The sequence below is a fragment of the Mustela putorius genome, unplaced genomic scaffold (genome assembly GCF_011764305.1).
Source record: "Mustela putorius furo isolate JIRA1106 unplaced genomic scaffold, ASM1176430v1.1 tig00000253_pilon_pilon_pilon, whole genome shotgun sequence".
In the NCBI taxonomy this organism is placed as follows: domain Eukaryota; kingdom Metazoa; phylum Chordata; class Mammalia; order Carnivora; family Mustelidae; genus Mustela; species Mustela putorius.
This window is the reverse complement of record NW_025421329.1, coordinates 824866-851888: the sequence shown is the minus strand read 5'-3', so window position 1 is coordinate 851888 and position 27023 is coordinate 824866. Positions and strand designations below refer to the sequence as shown.

General features: G+C 34.6%; 1 protein-coding gene across 2 annotated transcripts in view; it reads left to right on the top strand.

The window, feature by feature from the left end:
- Positions 1 to 27023, top strand: part of ESF1 (ESF1 nucleolar pre-rRNA processing protein homolog) — a 61736-nt gene that overhangs the window by 784 nt on the left and 33929 nt on the right. Inside the window, exons 1-9 of one of the 2 annotated variants that reach the window (XM_004754206.3) lie at positions 265 to 624; positions 905 to 1586; positions 4882 to 5267; positions 6284 to 6397; positions 8291 to 8391; positions 9285 to 9437; positions 11578 to 11692; positions 13561 to 13708; positions 19340 to 19501. In XM_004754206.3, coding sequence (XP_004754263.1) covers positions 947 to 1586; positions 4882 to 5267; positions 6284 to 6397; positions 8291 to 8391; positions 9285 to 9437; positions 11578 to 11692; positions 13561 to 13708; positions 19340 to 19501 — 1819 coding nt within the window. In that variant the 5' untranslated portion in view covers positions 265 to 624; positions 905 to 946. Of the gene's footprint in view, positions 1 to 264; positions 625 to 904; positions 1587 to 4881; positions 5268 to 6283; positions 6398 to 8290; positions 8392 to 9284; positions 9438 to 11577; positions 11693 to 13560; positions 13709 to 19339; positions 19502 to 27023 lie in introns of those variants that run through there. The other variant, XM_004754205.3, reaches the window with a different exon arrangement.

Below are 27023 nucleotides of genomic sequence, written 5' to 3'. Positions count from 1 at the left end.
TAGTTCAGCGGGGAGCGTGCGTCTCCCTCTACCTGCTGCTCTCCTGCTTGTGCGCGGTCTCTCTCTCTCTCTCTCTGACGAATGGATAGATAATCTTTAAAAAAAAAAAAAAATTAGCTCCGCAAAAATCTAATCGAGATGGGGAAAAATACTGATCTCTCTCTCTCTCTCCCTCTCTTCTCTCTCTCTCTCGAAAAATACTAATCTCTCTCTCTCTCTCCCTCTTCTCTCTCTCTCTCTCTCACACACACACACAAACACACAGTCTAATATGTTTGGGGAGAATCAGCCCACTTGGGCCTTATAGAATAAATTATAGAGAGAACTGATGTTTGTTAATAACTAGGATAAAAATTTGCCAGGTTTTTGAAGGATGGTAGGAGTTAAAGAGGGAGTTTTGTGAACCGAATCTGAATTGATTTGAGTCTATTTAGTTAGGAGACCAGCCTTGTACAACTAAGGACTGATCAGAGTAGTAGCATGAAGTAAGGACTAACAGGAAGAGTGGGACCAGAATGTGAAGAAACAAATAGGATCAACTGAGGCTTGGGAAACTTTTGATTACGTTAGCTTTTAACTTTTAACAGGTACACAGGTATACAAAAAGAAATGTAGAAATTCCAGGTGAGTGCAGTTGGCTAGTAAGCGTTTGTCTCCCTCTGTAAAGCCCTGGAATTGTGCTTGGTTTTGTTTTAAATTTATTTCTATGCTCTGTAGTCAAAAGAGGATACTCTGATAGTTTTTGCTTTTCTGTATGTGACTCAGAATAAGTTTGGGAAATGAAATTGGATGTGTTACCTTTATTTATATTTAACTTAGACTATATTGTGAATAAGCATTTTTTTCCCTAAGTATCTTTTTAAAACTAATTCTTCATTATCATAATATTTGTTTCACTTCTTAGGATTTGATTTCTTGAAGCATTTGTCCAGTCAGACATTTAAAAATGGCATCCAAACAAGAAATAATGAGTGACCAGCGATTTAGGAGGGTTACAAAAGATCCAAGATTTTGGGAGATGCCAGAAAAGGACCGAAAAGTCAAAATTGACAAGAGATTTCGAGCAATGTTTCATGACAAAAGGTTCAAGTTGAATTATGCTGTGGATAAAAGAGGACGCCCTATCAACCACAGCACTACAGAGGACTTGAAACGTTTTTATGATCTTTCAGATTCTGATTCAGATCTATCTGATGAAGATGGTAAAGCATTGAACCAAAAGAAGATGAAGAAGAAAAAACCCCAGACTAACAAAATAGAATCAAAAAGTATAGTTGAGGAGAAAAAGAAAGAAACCAAGAAAATTAACCAGAAGGATTCTGGAGATAAAAATGATTTAGATAACTCTGACAAAATCCAGAAAATGAAAAAGTCATGCAAACCTAAGAAGGTAGATTCAAAAACAATTCCCAAGAAAGACACAGACGAATTTACACAAAAAAGGACAAAAGAGAAAAAAAGCATTATTCAGCATAGTACAGACTCATGTCCCAAAGGAAAACTAAGCACAGGCGACTTGGGCCACTCTGAAATTGTGAAATCTCCCAAGGTCAAGCACTCTGAAGCAAGAAGAGAAATGCAGTCAGGTTGGTTGGAAAGAATTATAGGTTCTTTTATATTACATTATTTGTTTTTAGACTGATTTTTTTAAAAAGGCATATATAGCATTTTCATAGTCTAATGGAAATGATCTAATGCTTATTTGGGAGCATAAAGCTGTGAAAGAAAAAAAATGCCACATAATGATTATTTTTTATTTGGTGCTATAATGGCTAGGAGAGAAAAACTTGAGACTAAGCAATGATTTTGATTTGTGGTAGGCACTAGTGAAAGTTATATTCTTCAACCAGATCAAGTGTTATATGTTGTCATGAATAGTAAGAGAAGGTGTGTGTGAAGAGGGCTAGTAGAGTTGTGTATTCATCCATCCTTCATTCATTCAACTACTTTTAGTAACTAATATGTGGCAGGTAGAACGTGAGTAAGACATGGTTCCCCATCTTGGGGCTACTGCTAGCCTGTGCAAATTAGAAAAAGTTATGCCCTTTTGGATACATAGAACTCCTACTAGAGTTCACAGTTTGGTAAGGGACAGCATCTTTGAGTGAAGCGGTAGGTTTATTCCCCGTGAGTAGACACAGCACCTTTACAAGGTGCATAGCTAGTTGAGTGGATTTTATCTTATCTTGATTTCAGCCCTTCATAAGATCCTGTATTGCAAATAAAAGCCTGCTAAACTCTGCAGTGGCACCAGCCAACTGTTTCAATATATAATCAACTTAAATTTTAATGGCATAGTTCACGTTCTATTTTCATACTAATCTGAAGTATAAAATTTGGACGAGCCACATTACAAGTGCTCACTTGCTGCATGTGGCTGCTGGCTATGTACGGGACACCACAGATCTAATGTAGAAGAAATTAGATCTATAATATAATATAAATAACAGTATGTGCCATAAAAAGTGTTTAGCAGAGGGCCATGGGAATTCAGAGGAAGAGGTCACTCTAAGGTATGGTAATCAGAGAAATTCTTAAGGGAAGTACCAATGGGTTTGGAAAAAGTAAATCAAGAGACCAGAGTACTCAATATAGAAAGGACTTTGAGCAAAGATGTGGTTGGATATGTTCAGAAGAGATCAGTATTCCCATTTAATTAGATAATAAGGTCTCTGAAGGGGTAAGTAGGTAATACAACTAGAGATCGTTGTTCGGAACTAAGAAACATCTGTTCTGGTTCATGCTTGCTTGTTTACTGAGCTTGTTAAAATTTGGTGTCACCTCCAGTAGCAAGAAATTTTGAGTGTTGGTTTTGCCTGTTGTTTATGTTGTTAACTGAAAATTGGTATTCAGATGAGCCAAAGCCTGGCCATGGTTACAAGATTCAAGGAAGATAGATATTGGGAAAAAGTCAGAGAAAACTAGACAGGCTGAGATCACATTTGAAAGATAGGAGGTATTAGTTAGGTAGGGGATAGAATTCTAGACAGCAGGGACTAGGAGGTCAGAGTGGGATCTCATTCCTTTTGTAGTGGAACCAGGAGGCAGCAAACTGAGGTATAGGGAGAGGGATAGGAGTTTGGTTACTGAAATTGGAGAATAAGATCAAAATAGGAACAGCAGCAGGGTTTGTTTGATGCTGTTTGTGAGGTAAATTAGTCTAGCATCTTTCAAATTTCACTTGATTTAGGGCACTGGATTAATAAAACATATCCATACACTCATTTGGATTGATTTTACAGAATCTTTTTGCTTATCTTTTTTATTGAAATTTCTCAGTAAACTTGAGAAATTAGGATAGATTAATCAGGAAACAAGGCTAAAGTGATTTATGTGAGGGTATACAGAGTTGGGCCTGCAGTTCACGTCTTCGAAAAATCTTTCTACTGCATCATGTTGCTTCTAGTCGTTTACATCCATTCCACAATCTAGAAAGGCATTATGTAATAAGTAGGGATAAATGACTTTATATGTACACCATCTTTTGTTCATTATTCATCAGTTACCAGCAACTACTATGTGCAGAGAGGTGGTTTTTTTTTTGTTTTTTAAGATGTTATTTATTTGAGAGAGAGAGAGATCATGAGCAGGGGGAAGTGGGTAGAAGGAGAAGCAGACTCCCCACTGAGCAGGGAGCCCAATGTGGGACTCCATCACAGGACCGTGGGATCATGACCTGAGCCAAAGGTAGGTGCCAACCTACTGAGCCACCCAGGCACCCCTGCAGAGAGCTTTTTAAATGCTACAAGGTAAAGGTGATGGAAAGAGTGCAATTTGGTATTTTGTGTTGTAAATGTTGATGCCTAGGACTTGCACTCCTAAGAACTTATTTTAAGTAAATGCTTGCACATTTGTGCAAAGAATGTGCATCTTAGGGCTGCCTGGGTGGCTCAGTTGTTAAGCCTCTGCCTTCGTCTCAGGTCATGATCCTGGGGTCCTGGGATCCATCCTGGCACTGGCTCCCTGCTCAGTGGGAAGCCTGCTACTCCCTCTCCCACTCCCCCAGCTTGTATTCCCTCTCACCGTCTCTCTCTTTCTGTCAAGTAAATAAATAAAATCTTTAAAAAAGAAAATTTACACCTTAGCATTGTTTTTAAAATTTAAAAAGTAATATAAATCATTAGGGACTTGATTAAATTGTGATATACCCAAACATGTTTATGATATATAAAGATTTTATTTGTTTATTTGGCAAAAAGATAGAGTACAAGTAGTCAGAGGGAGAGGGAGAAGCAGACTCTCCACTGAGCAAAGAGCCCTCTGCGGGGCTCGATCCCAGGTCGCAGGGATCATGACCTGAGCTGAAGGCAGAGGCTTAACTGATTGAGCCACCCAGGCACCCCTCCCTTTTCCTTTTCCTGAGCTCAATGCATTTTACATAGTTGATGATAAATATTTAGTCAATGAATGACTATTATAAGACTATAGGACCAAGAAAAAAATAAGTTCAAATTTCATTCCAAGTGTTAAGCTTTTAATGTTTTTTTTCTTTTAATTCTGCAAGCAGAGCCTATAAGCAGAAACATTAAGTTCCAATTTAAAGGTGAATAAAATGTGCAAGGTACTGTATAATCAACATATTCACATACCCACAGCAGAATCATATGATTGCTTTTGAAATAGAAAATGAGTTTTTTCAGAGTTATGTGTATAAAAAAATCCAACTTAAGTAAAAATAGTCTTTTACTTTTCATATATCGCTAACCATAGTTAGTTACTAAGTTCAAGATTTAGCAGAAAACTTACTATTTTGCTCTGCGTATGTGATCGCATCCACAACACAACTTATATTCTTCCTGGATTTGAGGTCAAAATTAGTTGGATTCAATTTAATTGTGTCTACATTTTCTTAATTTCTCCCTCCTTTAATCTTTTTTGCAGTGATTCCTCTAATAATGGCAAGAGACAGTGACGGTTATGAAAGCTCTGCAGGTGGTAAGATGGTTGACAAAGATGCTCTGGAGGAAGATTCAGAAAGTGCTAGTGAAATAGGTGATGAGGAATCTGAAGATGGAATTACACGCACTGGTAGAGCTTCAGCTGATGATGATGATGATGATGAAAATGAAAGTGATGAGGAGGAAGATGAAGATGAGGATAGTGACAATGATGATGAAAGTGACAGTGGCCCTGATCTTGCAAGGGGTAAAGGAAATATAGAAACTAGTTCTGAAGATGAAGAAGATATGGCAGATTTACTGCCAGAGGACTCTGGTTTTGAGCATGCTTGGAGAGAATTAGATAAAGATGCTCCTCGGGCTGATGAGGTGAACTTCTGAATAAGATTATTTGTGAAAAGCATAGTTAAAGTCACTTTTGTAGATGGTAGAATTGCTGTCATTAAACTGAGTTGGAAAACGTTTTTAGTAAATAATAATCTTAATGATTGTTCTGATTGAAACTTTTTGGTACAAAAAAACTTCTTGATATGGATTGTAGCTATATAAATAAGATGTTTGTCCAAGCAAATAGGGATTAGTTAAAGAAATAATTAAAGGTCACATGAAATTTTTGAGATTTTATTATGTGACAGACAGTGAGAGGGAACACAAGGGAAAAGGGAAGAGGGAGAGGGAAAAGCAGGCTTCCTGCTGAGCAAGGAGCCTGATGGTGGGACTTGATCCCAGGACCCTGGGATCTTGAACCAAAGGTAGACCCCTAATGACTGACACTCAGGCACCCCAGGTCACATGAAATTTTTAGAAGATATTTACTGTAGCTGGTAGTTTATATTTCAGTTCCTACTGCACTGTTAGAAACGCTTTAGGGTAATATACTCAATCTCCATACTAATGCACGGGTAGCAAAATAGCTTAACAAACTTGGGTGTTAAAAAGTAAACTGATTGGGATACCCAGGTGGCTCAGTTGGTTAAGCTTCTGCCTTCTGCTCAAGTCATGATCCCAGGGTCCTGTGATTGGGTCCCATGTCGGGCTCCCTGCCCAGTGAGGAGCTTGTTTCTCCTTCTACCTGCCACTTCTCTGCTTGTACTCTCTCTCTCTGGCAAATGAACAAATACATAAAATTAAAAAAAAAAAAAAAAGTCAGCTGATTATCAAGTTCTGATTCAAGAACAAAGAACTGAGTAAGAGAGAGTGCTTATCTATCTGTTGACATTTTTACCATTGTCTGACTCAGGCGAAGTTTAACATATTGAAACGACTTAGTAAATACTGTATTTTCAGATTTCAGAATTTGGGGGAAAGAAGACATTTTTTTATATATTTTGCAAGTGATGGGAATGATAGAGATTATGTAATATTTAATTTTTCTCATTTCTTAGGTTACACGTCGATTAGCAGTTTGCAACATGGACTGGGACAGATTAAAGGCAAAAGATTTGCTAGCTCTGTTCAATTCATTTAAACCTAAAGGGGGTGTTATATTTTCTGTAAAGGTGAGAATTGATTTCATTTTGAAATATTTCTAAACATTTTTAAGTTTAATCTTTTTTTAAGTCATAGTTTTCCTTTTAAGGAAAAATAATCTGGCAGTCGTCTGGTATAGTTAGGCACAAAACTTGTAGAATAGATGCAAAAGTTAGAAAGGAAGAGATAAAATTATTGCTCTCGATACGTTATACGATTGTATGTATTTTAAAAATCTAAAGAATACAATTGAAAAGCTATTATAAGGCTCAATAAAGGGACAAGTAAAATAAATATTTTTTAAATTGCATTCTTCAATTCTTAACCAATTAAGAATAATCTATTTTTGCTAGCAGCAGAAATGTAAAATTCTTGGGAATTACCTTAAATATATATAATATATATGAAGTAAACTATAACACTGGATAAATTTGAAAAATTTAAGTAATTGTTGAGATACCCTATTTCTGGAGAGCAAGCCTAGTGATTAAGAATCTAGGTTTTTCAGTATGACAGACCCGCATTCATGCCATGTGATCTTGGGCATTTTATTAATTTCTCAGATGTGTTCTCTCACCTGACAAGCGGATGTAATAATAGTATTTCCTAGGGTAGTTGTAAGAATGAAATGAAAAGAAGCTCACATTAAGTATTTAGTTACAATCTCAGTTCAGATCAAAGAAAAAGGATACCAGTAATCATCTAGAAGAATAAATAAGTGAGAATGACTAATAAATTTTTAGGAAAACATACCAGTATAAAAGGATTTTCTCTGTGAGGTACAACATGTGAACATTTTATATTACTACAAGAGTTAACAGTTTGGTTAAAAATGGAAAGACAAATTGATGGAATGAAATAGGTAAATAGAAAAATTCATATTATAATACAGGCCAAAGTAAGCTTGAATTGGGACAAATGAGTGAGTCTTTGTATAAAGAGCTTAGTTCAGATCTTCACCTCATCATAGTCCAAAATATACTCCAGATAAAGTAAGAAAAAAAAAGTTAAACCATAGAAACAGAATAAAATAGGATTGTGTTTCTGTTAAATCTTGTGTTTCAGAAAATGCATGGTAAGAATTTCTAGACTTAGAAAAACAGAATCAGCAGATGCGACTACATATGTATTTAAAACTTCTACATCAAAACCTATTACCACTCAAATTAGTAAGGAAAACTCAAATCCCCTATTTAATAAATGCATATTGCAGAGAACTCAGAAAAGCATGTATTGGTTAGCAAAAATATATTAAGCCCAGTAATGTCAAAATAAGACAAATTAATACAGTTTTATTTTTTCTCAAAAGTAGCCAACATACAAAAATTATCAAATCCCAGTGAGGGTGAATTCTTTTTCTTTTACCAAGACCCTCTAAACTGTGTGGTAAGATTACTATCAGTTCTTTTCTATTTAAAGTATTTCTTAAAAGAAGGCATTGGATAAATGATATGACTTAAGAGAGAAAACAAAATTGTTTTTCTTTATGTTTTATATACTTCCTTAATCATTTTTGTGTATTTTATGCCAACTATTTAACCTAGTCATTTGTGTGTGTGTGTGTGTGTGTGTGTGTGTGTGTGTTTGTGTACGTACTTTAAGTTCCTTGAGCACTTAGAGTCTTCTTTTGCTTTTCTTAATTTTTCATTTGGATCCCAGGACCATCTTGTTCTAGTTGACATATGGAGGAGATAAATCTGTTTTTGTTCTCAAGCTCCATATCTGTTACTCTCTAGCGAAAATTATTTTTAAGGAGATTCCTCAGGGTGTTTTAGCTTCCTGTAGTAGGTTTGGAAGTGAGTCATCCTTGCTGTTTTCATCGAGTTCGCTTGTAACTCTCAGAATTCCTGACCTTGACAGGTTTGGATGTTTTAAGATAAGTAAAGTATAAATTACATTGATCTTATTTTTTGTGTGTCTAGATATATCCTTCGGAGTTCGGAAAGGAGAGGATGAAGGAAGAGCAAGTTCAAGGACCAGTAGAGTTATTAAGTATTCCTGAAGATGCCCCTGAAAAGGATTGGTATTAACCTTTTACAGAAAATAAAACTAAATCTAAATTCATGTCACTAACTCAGAATTCTGGTCACTTTAATGGGATTAAAGTATATGTTGTGCCTGCCTTTTATAATTTAAAACAAGTTGCAAGCAGATTAAAGTCTATCAGAAGTGGCACACTATTTCAACAACCTTTTGTGTGTATATTCATATTTCTATATTCACCAAAAAAATTATTGAAATTTTGAAAAACATTTCATGATTAGACTGATTTAAGGTTCTCAACCTCTTTGCTCTTAGTAAGTTTTGCTTTTTTCCTGGAATAAGTTTTTATCATCGTAATGTATAGAAAAAAATTTAAGGTAGTTTTTAAACCACTAGGTGGAGCTATTTGTGCACGTAATAAAAATGGTAGTTAAATAGATGAGTGGCAGAACAGCCAATGAAGACCCTCAAGGAGAATGTTGTAGTTCAATGAAATTAAACTTATAACCATTTAGACTTGAAAACACATAAATATGGAGTAAAAATTTTCAAGATTAGGAATTTCTTTGTACTTAGACCTAATGTTTTCCTATCATATTTTATAATACAGTGATCTTGTTCAGGAGTTTTACTTGAGAGACTATAGGTGGTAGCAAAACAAAAAAGACTATTCAAGAATTAAAATTATGAGTAAGCATATGTGATTCTCACATGCTCCTTTTCTGGATACTAAGTTTCAATCAAAATATTATCAGAATAATAAATTGATCTTAAATATCTAATGCCTATAAAGGTAGAATTGAAGGAAAGATGGATTGGGATGAAGGCCAGGTTGTAATGTGTTTTTCTTGAAGTAATCACATTTATTTTTTAAAGGAAGGTAGGTATTTGTGTTCCTGAATAAGTAAGCTTAATGAGTTTTCTACCTTTTAGGACTTCTAGAGAAAAATTGAGAGATTATCAATTCAAACGACTCAAATACTATTATGCAGTAGTAGACTGTGATTCTCCTGAAACAGCTGGTAAAATTTATGAGGATTGTGATGGCCTGGAATTCGAAAGTAGTTGTTCATTCATAGATTTAAGGTAATCCAGTATGTGTCTTGCCAATTTTATCTTGTGTCATAATATTATTGTAGGAAGTAGGATATTAGATTGGTAGTATTTTCTGTTGTTCCATATTGTAAGAGGATTTTTTTGCTTTAGGTGAACTCTGTCCTATGGAACATCACTCTCTTAACAAAGAAAACTAAAATGAGAAAATTTTAAAGTGTTGTGTGTGAGTTACTCCACATTTATATCCTAAATTTCCAATATATTGGCAATGTTTTTAGGATAATGGCTTATATGCAGTGATATTTCTTTGCAACCCTCTTTTAGAACTAGGAGCCAGGTGAATTAACTCTGAAAAAAGGCACCAAGGCGGGGCAAAGGCATTTCCTAATAAACTGGTTCCTCTAGAACTCTGCTAATATAGTAGTTACTAGTCATATCTATTTAGTTAAAATTTTAAAAAATTTTAAATTTATTTATTTGCTTCATCACTAGACACATTTGAAGTACTTACTGGCCATATGTTGAACAGAGCAGATACAGGACATTGCTATCATCACAGAAAGTTCCATTGGATGGTGCTGCTCTAAATGCTCAGTGAAAGGATGGTGTTACTGGCTTTCTCTTCAGACTTGGGCATTATTTTCGCCCTATGTGCAGGTTTCACTGGCCCAAAGCTGAAAAACCTTAAATGGTGGTAAATGTCAGTTCTGAGGAAACGGGAATCTGAACTACTATAACATTTTTTCATTAGCCTAGTGTTTTTGAACTCAGTAAATCATTCTCCTGTGACACTTGGAGAAATCAGTTCTTTGTTTCCAGGTTTGTGAGAGGCTTTGTTCTAAAAATGAAATATTTCTGAAAAAAAAATGCATCATTTCATAGTCCCTGGCTTTCATATTTCAAAGGCATTTGGACTGGTATAAAAATACAAATAAAAGTTTTTGAATTGATAATTTAAGGTAAGATTTTAGTACATTGGCCTTTATAACAAGAAGGGCTTATCTCATCAGACAAGTGTTTCTTTCTCTTCTTTTAACAATTTCAATAGGAGGTACTTGTTTTGAGTGTTTAAATAGTAGGTACCAAACATTTGTTAGAATGTCAAACTCCTTGGGTTTCGTGAATTCATGTTAACATGTTCTTTTCAGAATCATTTTGTTCTGTTTCCTTTTTGGAATAAGGATAGAATAAGGATAGTTAGAATAAGCTCTGGCAGGCCTAGAAAATAAGATCAATGAGCATGGAAAAAAAATCGCATTCCCTGTTTTATTTTGTTAAACATAATATCAGAAAAGAAAGTTGAGTTTTCTGCTACCATCCAATTATCTAGAAACTTTGTTTCATCTCCCCCAAAATATAAATGCATGCATATTAATAACACTTAAAAATATTGATTTCAGATTTTCTTCTTCTAGTCTTTGTAAAAGTATTGCTGGAGAAGGATATTTTGTAAACCTAATGAGCCTTAATTACCTGTTTCTTTCCCCTAGAATAATTTTTGGTGGATAATGGAGCATATGCCTTTTGTGTGTATGGAACCAAAATCTCCTTATATAAATTACAAAACCTAATATATTAACCATAGGGTTTTTCACCCTATGTTTTAGCCTGATGCCTAAGCATTGTCAGACAATTACAGTGGTTAATTTACGTCTAACAGCTAATTACTTGTGAAAATAATTACAAATTATCTTTGAAAGATAAGATTTTGAGGATTTTTTAGTCATAAAGAATCAACCTTAAACGTTTTTCTTATTTTCAATGACACCTTATGTGTCTGATACTTTACATTTAGAACACTTATCTACTACTAATTCTATTTGATATTCAGTATATCATATAGCAAATGAAGACTGTGCAGGAGTCTAGGTCTTTTTGAAACATGAGGGACCCATGTGCGTTTGCACCTGACTCATATTAACTGACTCCCAGCACAGGGCTTCTGCCCACAGATTCCACTCAAATTAAGTGGAATTAGAGATTCATAGTTCATGAATTTCAGAAATTTTGTGCCAAGGTTATTTGTAACATAGTTTGCCCCATCTACATATGTGTTCTATAGAAACTTACGGTATGCATATATAAACTATAACTAATTAGAAGAGAACCTAAACTCTGGTTATCACTACAGCATATGTTTAAATAAATTTATTTTTTCTTTGCTTCTTAGGTTTATACCAGATGATACTACTTTTGATGATGAGCCCAAGGACGTAGCCTCAGAAGTGGATTTAACAGCATATAAACCAAAATATTTCACATCTGCTGCAATGGGAACATCAACGGTATCTCTTAACTTTTAAAAATGTATAGCTGGACTCTTGCTTTCAAAAAAGAATTTGTGTATTATTTACTTACAGCATCTTCAGAAATGGGAGGTATTCAAAATTTTAATGCACAAATACAAATAGAAGTGAGACACAAGAATATTTGCATTTTTATCTACCACATCTGTTTGAACCTATTTTCAGATTTTTGTTATCCTTTTAAGCTTGAGTCAAAACCTGCAAATGTTTCTTTTTTCCTCTCTCTTTCCCATATATTCTTATTCAGTTAAATTCTTTAATAAGTAATATGTCAGTTATTAGTATCCTGAGGAGGGAGAAGGAGGTAACAAATAACCTCAAATCACAGTTAAAACCAGTGGAAATTTTTTTTTTTTTTTAAAGATTTTATTTATTTATTTGACAGAGAGAGATCACAATTAGGCAGAGAGGCAGGCAGAGAGAGAGAGAGAGAGAGAGAGGGAAGCAGGCTCCCTGCCGAGCAGAGAGCCCGATGCGGGACTCGATCCCAGGACCCTGAGATCATGACCTGAGCCGAAGGCAGCGGCTTAACCCACTGAGCCACCCAGGCGCCCCCAAAACCAGTGGAAATTTTAAATAGGAACACATTTTTTTCTGCAGATACGATCTAAAATTATAAAAAACAATTGAAGTAGAATAATTCAGGACTATTAGATATCACATTATTGCTTAGTAATGAAAAGCCAGAAGATTTCTTTTGAATTAATTTGTTACTTAGCTGCCTACCTTCTCTTCTCCTTTTCCCCACCCCCACCATAAACCTTCTGCTCACGGATAGACTCTGCAGGAACCACACAGGTTTCCCATTGCTTTTTCTGTGACAGACCACTGTGCTCTTCTGAGAATAGGCTGGTGGTAGAGAAAGCTACCATATCTGTCACCTGCATACTATGTTGGGTACTGTTTGGCCTTGTTTAGTTACTGAGTATGGGAAAACCCCACTGTTATGCAATAAATGACGTTTAAAAGCTTCAGTAACATAAAATATAGGGCCAGGTTATTTTCAAGACTGAAAAATGACCGAGGCAAGTCTGTCCAGACAGCCATTCTGGAATTCTAGGGTTTGGCCATACCATCCACATATAGACATTCAATTCCAGCAGCAGTTTTATGGTTATCACTCTGACAAATTATCAGAATAGAGATAATATGACTGACTAACCAGAACTTCTAAGGTAATGACAGCTGTCTTAAAGATTCCCTTTGTTAATTGGTGCCCATTTTGTTGTCCTTATCTGAGGAGATTAGACTGAGGGAAAAAAAAAACAAGGGTAGGGGACCTACCCTGTGATGAAGCTAAAACTTCTGACAAGACCCTGTCTGAGAATGGGGGCAGCATGGAGGACAGGAGCCAAACCAGTCATGCTATAGATGAATTTCTGTGTCATGAGGGTTTGCCGTACTTCCAACCAGTACATGCCTTTCTTATCAGTGGCTCTTAATCTTTTTTGGAAAAGGGACCCTACTGAAATTCTGTTGAAAGCTTTATGAATGGATTTCGTGTAGTTTGTAGACCTCCTGAAAAACTTAGAATTCCAGGTGAAAAACACGTTTTTGTTGATTCATAATGTTAACTTTTTCACTGTGCATTTTATTTCTTTTCCCTACAATTAGTTGAATTTTTACTCCTAATATTAGAATAGCTTGCATATAGCAGAGAGTTAGGAAGGAAAAGGTACAGGTTAATGGATATGGTTCCTCTTTCATAAGTAAAATACTTTGTTATGCGTGTCATTAATTATTTGTTTTAGCATGTCTTTTTTAGCTTACATCCACAGTAGTGGTAAATATTCTGTGAGTAAGAGTTACTGACACTTCTGTTTTTATGTTTGTTTTATTGGTGAAAGGTGGAGATCACGTGGGATGAGACTGATCATGAAAGAATTACAACACTCAACAGGAAGTTTAAAAAGGAAGAGCTTTTGGACATGGATTTTCAAGCCTACTTAGCTTCCTCTAGTGAGGATGAAGAAGAGATAGAAGAGGAGCTACAGGGTACTTAGTAATCTTTTGATATTTTACATTTGTAAGCATTTAGACTGTGCCTAATCTAGACTTGCTTTCAAAAAAGAATTTGTGTATTATTTACTTATAGCATCTTATAAATATGGAAATATGTCTTTGGTGGTAGTTTAAAAGGGAGGGTCAAGCTAATTCTTAAGCTGTCTGCAAAGCATACTTCCATGTATAGTGTTATATATACCTGCAGATAGTATTTGAAATTTTTTATTTAGAGGTATTTTTTTAGCCTGGATTTCTTTAACCATGAACATTTTGTTTAAAACTGTACCAAACAAAAAAAACCTGGCCTTTTACATTTGTCCTAATTCATATAGTTTTGCAGTCTCTTAACAAACTAGTAAAATGCACTATTACCCCTCCTTCTTTTTCTTTTTTTTTTTTTTTTAACTAAGTGCTTCTTTTGGATTGACAGATTATTTTTTTTTATGATTTATTTATTTATTTTAGATAGAGTATACAAGTGGGAGGGACAGAGGGAGAGGGAGAGAGAATCCCAAGCAGACTTATCACAGGCCTGAGATCATGACCTGAGCCGAAACTGAGAGCTGGATCCTTAACAAACTGTGCCACTCAGGTGCCCCAGTTGATTGAATATTTTTATATTCATTTCTCTTCGAGTAGTTTAGAGGGTAAACTGTTTCTGTCCATTTAGTGATTATCCTAGAAATTGTGACTTGCGTTCTTAATTTGTTAAGAAATTTTGTAATTAATATTTTTACCCTCCTAAATAATACAGGGAATCTTAAAACAACTCTCATCCTATCCTATGTATTGTAATTCTGGTTTTTTGTAAGTCCTATGAGCTGTTAATATTTAAATTGTCCTTATTTCCATTTACCCACATTTCTTCTACTTTCTTAAATCTCACACTTATATCTAGGATCATTTTCATTCTACCTTATGTATATCCTTGATAAGTTCTGATAGTATTTGCTGGTGTCAAACTCTCTTGAGTTTTAGTATAAAAATATCCTTATTTTGCTTTCATTTGTGAAAGATACTTCCACACGCAAAAAAATTATAGGTAGGAAGTCCTCTCCATCCCCACACTGATGATAATATCCTACAGACTTGTAGTTTCACTGTGTTTTTGAGAAGTTGGTTGTCTTTTTTTCAGGCTTTGAAGATTATCTGAATTTTCTTTTTTCTTTTGACTGCATTTAAATTTTTTTTTGGTCTTTCTGCAGTTTTACTACGATAGATTTCTTTTTATTTGTGTGCTTGGGGGCTGTTGGGTTTCTTGCATTTGTGTCATGGCATCTTTCATCAGTTTTGGAATTTTCTCAGTCATTATCTAATTACATATTTCTTCTAACCTGTCCAGGGATTCCAAGTAAGTATATATATTATTTCTTTCCAGTATGACTTCCATCTTGCTACTGTCACAGATTTCTTAATCTGTTGTCTCTCCGCTGTGTTCTGGATATTTTCTTTTGACCTATCTTTCAGTTCATTAATTTGCTTTTCAGCAGTGTTAAATCTGTTGATAGACCTATCCATTGAGTTCCTAATTTTGGTTATTATATTCTTCCTTTTTGTTAAGTCCTGTTTGGCTATTTTTCAAATCAGCAATAACACTTTTTATAATTTTTTATTCATGCAGATATTTTCAATCCTTATCTCTGTAAATGGTATAAGCATGTTTTTGTAGTCCATGTGTGATAATTTCAGTATTTTAAGTCTTTTGGGGTTCATTTTTTGTTACTTTACAAGATATTTCCCCTTTGTTTATTTGTATACATGGTTAACTTTTTGTGCTAATTTGATAGTTGAGATGAGTATCTGATCAGACAGAACTTTCATTTACTCTGGTCATTCTAGGACTACATTACTCCAAAGGTTTAAGGCTTCAGGTTCCTGGGACTTTGTGGGTGATGCAAGTCTTCATGAAGGCTGGTTTACTTCTGGTTGGCTTCTACCCTAATTGTTCATCCTTCTGGGTCCTTGCTTAAGGTGGACATAGTAGTTGTCTTCTCTTCTCTGGTAACATTTGTCCTCTTGGCCCTGCCAGGCTGCCAAAACTAGTTTAGTTTTATAGTTTTTACAGTTTTTAGTTTTATAGCTGTTTCTTCTGTGGATCAGTAAATGTTCTCAGGAAAAAAATAAATATTGAATATAGGATCAACTCCCTGTACTCCCTTCTTGATTTTGAGTCAGTAATTTTTTACTAATTTATCAGTTCTTCGAAGGTTTTTTTTTCTTTTTATAAACTCCTTGAAGATTTTAAAAATATTTCATCTGACTTGATATGCTTGGTGAAAAGATTGGTCTGAAGTGTCTAGCTTGCCATGAATAGAAACAGAAGTTCTCAAATTATCTATGTTTTATTAAAAATTTTGTTTTGATGATTGAAATGTTCAATAGCATATTTTCTAATTGTATGTGCTATTTGCTTAAAATAACTCATTTTTAAAAAATAGAACCAAAAAAAAATCTTTTTTCCTGTATGTAGTATGGCTCTGTTTGGAAATGGTTGCTTAATTGTAATTGCTTAATCTATTTGCTTAAAATAACTCATTTTTAAAAAATAGAACCAAAAAAAAAAATCTTTTTTCCTGTATGTAGTATGGCTCTGTTTGGAAATGGTTGCTTAATTGTAATTGTTGATGTCTTTGTCTCCCTGATATATTCACATCTTCATTTATTTATCTGATAGAATTCCCAGTCATGCAAAATTGTGTTAAGAGGTTTAGTGCTGATAACGAATACCATAAATGTTAAGCATAAGTATTTTAAATTAGCAGTCATGAATATTCTTGCTTTTATTTATAGCTTAATATTTTTCATAGCTGTCTTTTGGTTTTGGTATTTTATATGTGTTATTTTTGGGACCTGAACATCAAATTATATAAAATTCTTTTTTAGTATTAACATAGGACCACTAATTCTTAACTTTTTTAGGTCCTGTGATTGGCCTGTCATCGTTTCTTTAAACTACTGGAGACACTGCTTCATTTTCTGAGTTTTTCATAAAGTGCTACTCTTGAACTATGCTCTACACATGGAATGGAAAATCATGCTTAATCATTCTAGTTTCTTTGTTCAGACATCTCATATTAATAAAACCACATAATTTCTTAGGTATTTAATAGTCTTTTTGAAAAAGTATGATTTGCAGGAGTAGTTATGGGCACAAAAGCCTTCTCATTTATTTTAAGGCCTCAGTGGCTGTTGCTTGTTAATGTTTTGGCTTTCCAAACAATTGAGTGACCATTTTATTTCTAGTGTGCCCAGAAGAGCTAAGCCCTTTTTCAGATAGTATTTGAAATATATATACTTACTTATTTATATATTCTTTTTATGCATAATGCTTATGTGGTCATTTAGCGCTTTCTGAAAATTCTGGTTAGTTTTTCTTCATTAGCTCTAGATTAAAGGAAAGAAGAGAATGTATACTTGGGGAGAGTGGTTGTATGTTAACAGTTTTCTTTGATACTGATACAGATTTTAAAATGACATTATTGGCATTTGGACAAAAATGTATTAATTTGTCAGTATATTCTTAAGATCTTGGGCCCTCTGGTTTCAAAGCCTGAGTTTACTACATAATAGAGTTATATAGATTACGTTTCCTAAGCCCTTGTGCTTTTCTTTCCATAGCTATGAAATGAGGATAATAATAGTACCTGGCTCAGGTTGGAAAGATTGAGTTAATGTTCATAAAGTGCTTAGCATACTATCCCATATCAAATATTTTTCTTTCTAAAACTTTAAGAATTAATAGCTTTTTGTTTGACATATACTACTCATTAAGTTTTAAAAGCGTGCATTTTTCTTCAGTATTTTAATTGATTGCCAGCTTACTTTAATCTATAATTTAGTGGCTCTGATAGATACATTAGAATATTTGAATGTGTTGAAGTTAGTAGATGTTCCCAGTGTTTATAAAAGATCGTTGCAAGGCTTCCAACCATTGGATCTTTTTTTCATTCCTTATATAGTAGTAAGGCTTTCACAAATTATTGTCTTTTTTTTTTTTTAAATTATTGTCTTTGAATTGGAAAAAAACAGATATACATGAGTTATCCCACATTTTAGAGCTTCAGAAAGTAAAATTTTAGTACTGGAAAAAATCAATTTAAAGTAGGCCATCAGAGACTTACCACTAAAATTTCAACCTGGAAGGAGCTTGCTTCTAATTATGTTTTCAGAAGTAAGCTTTTAATAGAAAGAAATACATTGCCATTTTGTTAATGTGTTCCTGATGCTTTATCCATTGAATTATGGGATACATGACAGAATTCCATCCAACATTATTTTTGTGGCACAAAGCACAAACAGGAAAAAAATGAATTTCAGCTGTTTGAGTGAAAATATAAAAGTGTGATAGGATGGAAAGAATGTCCTGGACTATTTTTTTATTCATTTAGAGAAAAAAAACTATGAAAACATTTATTTAACCATGCTTTTTCCATGTCACCTTTTTTAAGATGTGAGGACAATCTTAATATTGATGTTTGACAGCTAAGTGCTTAATGGTGTTAGACATTTTTAGTGACCAGTTAGCCATAGCTTATAGAGGAGAGGGTCTTCATTATGTTGCTTCTAAATTTTCCTCTACCAGGGACGTTTAGTCAGTTCAATAAGTCTGTATGTTTTGCATTAAAACCCAGGTTCTCAATTTATGTTTTTGACTTGGAAAATTACAGTGGAAATACAGAACAAACAAACTTTTCACGTATTAGTTTTCTTCAGTATTTGTTGGCCATGAATTTTATATTGTTCCTTTGTATTCTGATTATTTTTTATAAAATTAGGAAATGGAAATGTGGATATTTTTCCACACAGGGATATTAGTTGAATTAATTTCTAATTTATTCACTTTTATTCTCAGTGTATTAATGACATCCTGAGAGTAAGCATACTTTTATTCACCTTCAAATGGAAAAGATTCATAATTGTTTGTTTTCGATTTAATGGAGCTTCCTTTATCTGCCTCTTGAGCATAAATAGTTAAATCCATGTACCAAATGCATCCCAACAATATTCAGCCTCCTTTTAGTGACCATAACATTTTAAAGCCAGTGTGCAGGTGATGGAAGACATAAAGAGGGATAAAATGCTGCTTCCCCTGTCTTGTTTATAGGGAAGAGACAGTCCAAGGATGTTGCATATTTAGTAAATTATTCTGAAACATGAATTTTAATAAAAAGGGAGAGTCCCAATATCCTACTTAGACAGGACTAACTTACATTGCAGTTGATTTTTATTATAAACAACACCAAATGCTTTCATCTAATTCATTTAATATTAAGTTTGTCTGAGGGGCGCCCGCCTGGGTGGCTCAGTTGTTAAGTGTCTGCCTTCGGTTCAGTTTGGGTCATGATCCCAGAGTCCTGGGATTGAGCCCCACATTGGGCTCCCTGCAGCAGGAGGCCTGCCTCTCCCTCTCCTATTCCCCCTGCTTCTGTTCCCTCTCTCGATATCTCTTTCTCTGCCAAATAAATAAATAAAATCTTTTTTTTAAAAATGTTTATCTGATTTTGGTATTCTGTTGTTGCATTTTATCTGACGACAACTTTTAGAAGGTACTGTAGTGACTGAAATTTAAATACTGGATTTAAAAGTCAATTATTCTGTGTATTAAATTTATTTTTGTACTAGGTGATGATAAAGTCAGTGTGGAAGAAGAGGGGAAAACAAAGAAAAGTCAGAAGGATGATGAAGAACAAATTGCTAAATACAGGCAGCTCTTGCAGGTTATTCAAGAAAAAGAAAAGAAAGGCAAAGAAAATGATATGGAAATGGAAATTAAGTGGGTTCCAGGTAAGAATTAGATATTCATTAAATGTTCACTTATTTTTCTTCATTTCAAGATGTTGAGTGCATTTTAGATATGAAGGAAAAGAATATTAACTCTTTGAAACAAAAGCCTAAAAAAAAATCTTATTTGCCGGGAATATTTTGGTGAGGAAGTTAACATGGTAATTGCATACATCATTTAATTCCCTTAAGGACTCTTGCCAGTTTATTCTTGATTGGTTTCTTTGATTTACTAACTACAGATTATTTCTGTGTACTTACGAAGGTAGAACTTGCCTACGTTTGGTTCCAGTATGTTCAGTATATACAGACTTGAATCCAGGCACCATGCATTCTAAGATCGTTAAACGTCTTTTTAAAATGTGTAATTCAGGGGCGCCTGGGTGGCTCAGTGGGTTAAGCCACTGCCTTCGGCTCAGGTCATGATCTCGGAGTCCTGGGATCGAGTCCCACATCGGGCTCTCTGCTCAGCAGGGAGCCTGCTTCCTCCTCTCTGCCTGCCTCTCTGCCTGCTTGTGATCTCTCTCTGTCAAATAAATAAATAAAATCTTTAAAAAAAAAAAAAAAGATTCTACATTAAAAAAAAAAAAAAAAAAAAAAAAAAAAAAAAAAAAAAAAAAAAAAAAAAAAATGTGTAATTCATAAGTGAACTTTTCTCCCATAACTCCTACTAATCCTTAATTACCAAGGTTTCACTAGCTCAAAATATGTAATACATAGTTTTCCATCTCAGTTTTGCTGTGAAGAGTCAAAGAAATACAGCATCGTAAGTGATTTTTATAACTGCCTTGAAGGACTCCACAAACTTTTTTTAAAGTGGTACAATACTAATTAAAACCATGTCAAAGCTAAGCAAAGAAAAAAGCTACTATATATGAGGATTGTTTTCTAGCATACCCATTTTTTTAGCAACCTGAGCAAAGCAGCATGTACCCTTGGAACCAGTATTGGTTTTGGAGATTACTGCTGTTTACATACATGTATATCTTTTTTTAAAATTTCAGTATAGATAATATATGGTGTTACATTCATTTTCAGTGTACAACATATATGTATATCGTTTAAAGCTAGGTAGAATTTTTGACCAAGATTCAGTTCTTTTGCCATAATTCATCTCCAGATGAAAGAATACTAACAACTTGTAAGAATATCATTGCTAAAAATTAAGTGTTCTATATTCAGTTATATCTTTTTTTACAACTAGTATGTTTATTCACTGGGAAAAAAATGTTTGCATAAGATTTTTATTTGTGGGCGTATTTTGATATTTGAGAGTTGATTGACTTGTTATAAATTTCCTAGAGTGGACTCATCCCCTGCATATTCCTGTAGGAAGGTGGTACTGTGTTGTAGACCATTTCTTTTAAATGTTTGTCTTTTGCAAGAAGTGGTGGTGAGAAAAAAATGAAATCTAGTAGTGTTATCATCTGAACAATGGTTGGGAGAACTCAGTTAGCCTGGAGATGGAAAGTCTAAAAAGTGACTTGCTAATTATTTTCAAGTACTTGCAGAATGAATGTATTAATGAAGACTTCATTACTCTTAATACTTCAGAAATCAGTATTTTTGCTAGTAAATCAAATTTAAAGGAAAATAGAGTATAGCGTAATATAAAGAGGAGTTCTCTTCATCATTAGAATTGTCCAGCAAAAAATCAAAGATGCTACTTTAAGTGGTTGGATGCCATTTTCTGTAAGTCTTTCAATATAGTGATATTACCATATCACCTAGGGATATTTGTGAAGCCATATTTTACTTGAAGTTCTTTATGGTTCCAAGGAATGTTGAATTCTTTTTTTTTTTTTTTTTAAGTCAAATAGGTTATAACTGCAGTTTAATCTTAGAATGAGCTCAATGAATTAAGATTTTTTTTTAAAAGATTTATTTATTTATTTATTTTAGAGAGAGAGAGAGAGAGAGAGTGCACGTGTGTGCTGACACACAGAGAGGGAGATGAAGAGGGAGAGCAAAAACCTTAAGCAGACTCTCTGCTGAACACAAAGCCCTAGCAGGGCTCAATCCCATGACTACGACCTGAGCCAAAACCAAGAGTCGGACCCTAACTGACTCAGCCACCCAGGTGCCCCCAAATGAAGATAATTTAAATAAAAGTTTAAAAAAAAAAGATTTTATTCATTTGACAGAGAGAGCACAAGCAGGGGAATAGCAGGCAGAGGGAGAGAAAGAAGCAGGCTCCCCACTGAGCAGAGAACCTCAGAGATGCAGGGCTGGATCTCAGGACCCTGGGATAATGACCTCAGCCGAAGGCAGATACCCAACTAACTAACTAACACCCAAGTGTCCCTTAAATGAACACTTAAATTTAAGTATTCACTGGACCGAGTGAATTGAGTTTTGTAACAAATATTTCAGCTTTGTCAAGTGAACCAGGTCAGACCTTTGTCTATGGTAATACAGTTATATATGGAAAATATAAAGTGATAGTTATACTTGTATTTATAACTGGAAGATATAAGCAGTACAGTTTTCCTGGGTTAAACCTCACTTGGTAGTGGTATACTACATTTTTTATATGTTCCTGGATTCGATATAGTAATATTTTGTTAAAGATTTTTGCACCTGTGTAAAATGAAGAGTATTTGTTTATAGTTTTTGTTTCTTGCGGTGTCCTTAGTTTTTGGTGTCATTCCTGAAATGAATTGTGAACTGTTCCCTTTTCTATTTAGCAGTACATTTTTTATCTTTGACTTTAATTTCCAGATACAATATTGTCACAGAAAATATTTTGAAAATGAAAAATTATCATCTATAATTCCACTACCCTAATTTAGCCACTGAATGATTAGTTGGATTGATTTATCATTTCTCTGTTGTTGAATACTTAATCATATTTCTAAACTTTCATTGCCATACACTTATGGCTGTTGGGAAGAAATGTGACTAAAAGCCATTAACGATCTCAAACCCACAAATATCAGTATTTTCTTTTCTTTTTTTTTTTTTTTTAAAGATTTTATTTATTTATCAGAGAGAGGGGGGGAGAGAGCGAGCACAGGCAGACAGAATGGCAGGCAGAGGCAGAGGGAGAGGGAGAAGCAGGCTCCCTGCTGAGCAAGGAGCCCTATGTGGGACTTGATCCCAGGACGCTGGGATCATGACCTGAGCCGAAGGCAGCTGCTTAACCAACTGAGCCACCCAGGCGTCCCATCTTTTTAAAGATTTTATTTATTTGACAGAGAGAGATCACAAGTAGGCAGATCAGCACACAGGGGTCAGGGGGAAGCAGGATACCCCCTGAGCAGAGAACCCAATGTGGGGCTTGATCCTAGGACCCTGGGATCATGATCTGAGCTGAAGGCAGAGGCTTAACCCACAGAGCCACCCTGACACCCCAAAATAACTGTATTTTCTTAGACTCTTCACATTCATCACTGGCTAAGTAATTGACTTGCTATTTTAGGGCTTTTTTACTTTTAAGCATTTTTTTTTTTTTAAGTTGGCCATCCTCTCCCTTCTCTGTTTCAGAAATGTCTGTGCCTATAGAGAGCAGTCAGACCACAGGGAAAAGCTAATGCTGGCAGTCAGGCTCACTCAGTAGTTAGTTATGTGACTTCCTCATTCACATAGCAACTTGACATATGCTGTGGATCAACCTGTGGTTCTCTCACAAGCTGTTAAAACTACCAGTGTTAAAACCTCAAATGTTAAATCTCAGATGTCAAGCATCTAGGATGTTATAAATAATCTATAGCTTTTTCCATATTTTGAATTATTATTATAGGATAGCTTCCCAGAAATGGAATTACTAGGAGAAAGCATGAATACTTTTTGTGTCTTGATATTAGTGCCAAGTTGCTTTCCAAAAGGGTTGTACTAGCTTATAATGCCTTCAACAATAGGTAGAAGTGCCTGTTTCATGGACTTAATTGGGAATTTTTTTTTTTTTTTTTTTTTTTTACTGCTAATTGAATGGAGGAAAATTGATATTCTGCTACATAGTGCATTTTGTAAGTCTTCAACCATAGTATTTTTGAAGGCCTCAGTTAGGGTATCGCTATCTGTGGATCTTTGGTATATACATGAACACAACTATGTATGTGCATGTATGTGCATAATGTTACAGGTCTGTTGTATACTACACATTAAATGACGTAAATGAGCTAATCTTTCAGGATCTCTGTTAGGAAAGTGGCACTGATTAATACCTTTCTTGCTGAATCTGAGATGTTTATAAAGGTACCTAATAAGTTAGAGTATGATTCATGTCCTATGTGTATTTTGGTGGATTTGTGTCTGACAGAATGTATGTTCCCTATAACAATTATCCTGAACCTTGGGACTTTACAATGCTATACTTCAGTAAACCACAAAGGGTCAGTATGAGATTATACTACATCATTCATTGGTTTCTCTGTGGCTTCATTTCCAAAATATTAAGCTCTTCAGAAAAATAAGTATCCTAATCACTAACACTTGTTTTGGAATATGCTTTGGTTTGGTTGGATTTTTAAAAGGAATTTTAGTTCAGACTATTTAAACTTATCTTTTTACGTTGGGTTATATGCTATAGTAACATCAGGAGTTTAACTCCTTAAAGGTAGAATATTAAAGGAGGCAGATAATAGGTATATAGGTGTATAACAAACTAGCCTTTCTGTTGATATTCTAGTTCCCTGAGACACCCAGGTGCCTCGAATTATAACATTTTTAAATAAAGTCCTAATTCAGTATTTTGATGTTTGTAGAATAATATTTTCCATCTCAGTGTGTTGCTGAAAAGATACCCTGGCTGGCTGACTTTGATAAATAGATAAGGTGATGTACATTGGGCCTTCATCAGTGAATGTGCCTCATTAGGGAATTTATTTATTTATACCTACAAATAAAGGATATTCAGTTTTATCTCATATGTTAAATAACTTCTCTTATGTTAATAGTTCACGCTAACAATTTTTTGTAGCTAATACAAGATACATATAAATAATATCTTTGAAATTCCATCCAGAATATGAATAATGACATGTTTCTTTGTTTATAATCTTAAGAGAGACTAGATATGAAAGACTAGCTATCTTTGGTTTAATAGATGCTGGTGAAAGAGTATCTGGTCTTTTTTTTTTTTTTTTTTTTTTTTTTTTTTTTTTTTCCTTAATATCCTTCAGGACCCAACCTTCCTTTAAATACTTATCAGGCACCTAGTAATGCCGGGGGGAACTATTCTAGACACTTTGTGAACAAAATTCTTGACCTCATAAATCTTACGTTCAATTGAAGGGGAGACCGACGAGTCTAATAAAAAAAATATTTGACTAGAAACTAGTAGAGGTCAGGAAGTGAGAGATGCAGAGAAGAGTGTAAGAGCAGAGGAAATAGTAAATACACAGTCCTGAAACTGTAGCTTATCCTATTTAAGGAATAGCAGAGAGAGAACAGTGTGGTGGGAGTGAGTGAGTGGAAGAAAGAATAACTGATGAGGTTAGAGTGATAACATAAAGCCAAATCATGAAGGTCTTTTAGGTTATTTTAAGGGCTTGAACTTTTTCTCTGAGTTAAATGATAAGCCACTGGAGGTTTGAGCTGATCTGAATTATTTTTTAACAGGATCACCCTGGCTGCTGTCTTGAGAGTAGATTATGGTAGGAGGTAAGGACAAAATAAGGAAATCAGTCACAAGGCTATTGTCATATTCTTAAGATAATGACCATCGTGGGTAGAATAGGTTTGCAAAGGAACCTCAGAAATTCTCTTTTGGACACATGTTAATTTAAGATGCCTATTAGATATCAAAATAGGCATGTCAAGGAGACATTCGGATATATAATTAAGCGTTTAGGAAAGAGGTCAGAACTGGAGATCTAAATTTGGGGACCTTCATTGTCTAGGTCTCTCAAAGTGAAGAACACCAAAAGAATGAATATAGGTAGAAAAGAAAAGAGGTTCAAAAACTGATCCCTGGAACACTCCAGCATTTACAAGTTGAGTAAAACATACATTATCCAAAGGGCTGGGAAGAAACTACCAAAACCACAGCAGGAAATTCAGTGCTGTAGGGTATGCAGACATCCAGGTGTGAAGAAAGCATTTTAATGAGAAGATGGGCAGTAAAATACAGACTAAGAATAATTGGTGTGGAGATCAACAGTGATTTTGAGCTGTTTTGAAGGAATAGAAGGGATAAGATTAATGTGGGATCAAGAGAGAATGAGGAGTGGAATTGGAGAGAATAAGTATAGACAACTCCCTTTTTTAAATATTTGAATGCTCAGAAGTTGCAAGCATTGTGACACTGCAACATGTAACTCCCAAAAACAAAGACAGTCATCTACAGGATTGCAGTGCTGTTACCACACTAAGGGGATTTAGTATTGATACAATAATAGATATTTTACTCATTCTAATAATTCTCTTTATAGTTCTGTCATGGTCCAGTGTCAGTTTTAAAGTGTCTACTATAGTTGCTTATAGAATATCTACAATCTGGATTTGTCTGATTGTTTCTTTACAGTTAATTCCAATAATGCGTTTTGGGCAAGAATTCTCCATATGATATTGTATATTTCCTGTTGCCTTACATCATGAGGTCCCCGATGTCAATTTGTACCATTATTTTCACTTTTAACTTTGCTCACTCAGTTAAGGAGGTATCTGACTCATTTTTACCTTAAAGACACATTTTGTTTTGGGTAATTGGTGAGTTAATTAGTGAGTGGGGCTGTCTGTTTCCCAACAATTTAGCTCACGCCATTGGCATTCTTTGATGATCCTTGCTTGAGTCAAGTTGTTATACCATTCATTGCAAAATACTGACTTTCTGTCATTTCTTCTACATTTATTAGTTAGCATCCACTCCTTTCTTAAGTTACCATGCACTAATGGATTGACAGATTTTGAGGCATTTTCTTGTAATGGGTCACAGAGGAATGGAAAAGAAACTGGAGGAGGAAATGAGATCAAGAAAGCATTTTTCTTTCATATGGGGAAAATAACAGCATGCTTCTGGGAGTGATCTACCAGCAATAGGAAGAAATCATAATGCAGATAACTGTTCTAAATTAGGCAAAAGGAGTAGGAATATTTTTATGCAAGTGGAGGAAGTGGCTTTTGGTTCATGCACATGGACATTTCATCCATTGTAACAGGATAGAACCCAAAGAATATGGTCACAGGATAATGTAGAAAAATGGCAGTGAGAGCTTGCAGTACTCTTCTATTTGCTTGTGTTAGTGAAACAGGAAGGTCATTAGCTGAGAGCAGGAATGGGGGAGGAGATAGAGATGTAAAAAAAAAAAAAGATATGAAATAGTTGTTTAAGAAATGGTGAAGAGGGAAATTTAATAGTATTACTGAGCAGCAATAAGAGTGGACTTGAAGTTCTTACTCTTGTAAAGTTAGATGAATCAACATAATTGTGTTTTTCTTCAGCCACATTTAATGATGTACAGTCAGGGAGTAAGGAGAGAGTTGGATTAAATCAGTGTAGAAGATTTGTCAAGTATGACCAAGCAAGAGAGGGGCAAGGGGATTGAAGGTTATATGCAAGGTCTTGTTCGTAATAATGTACCAA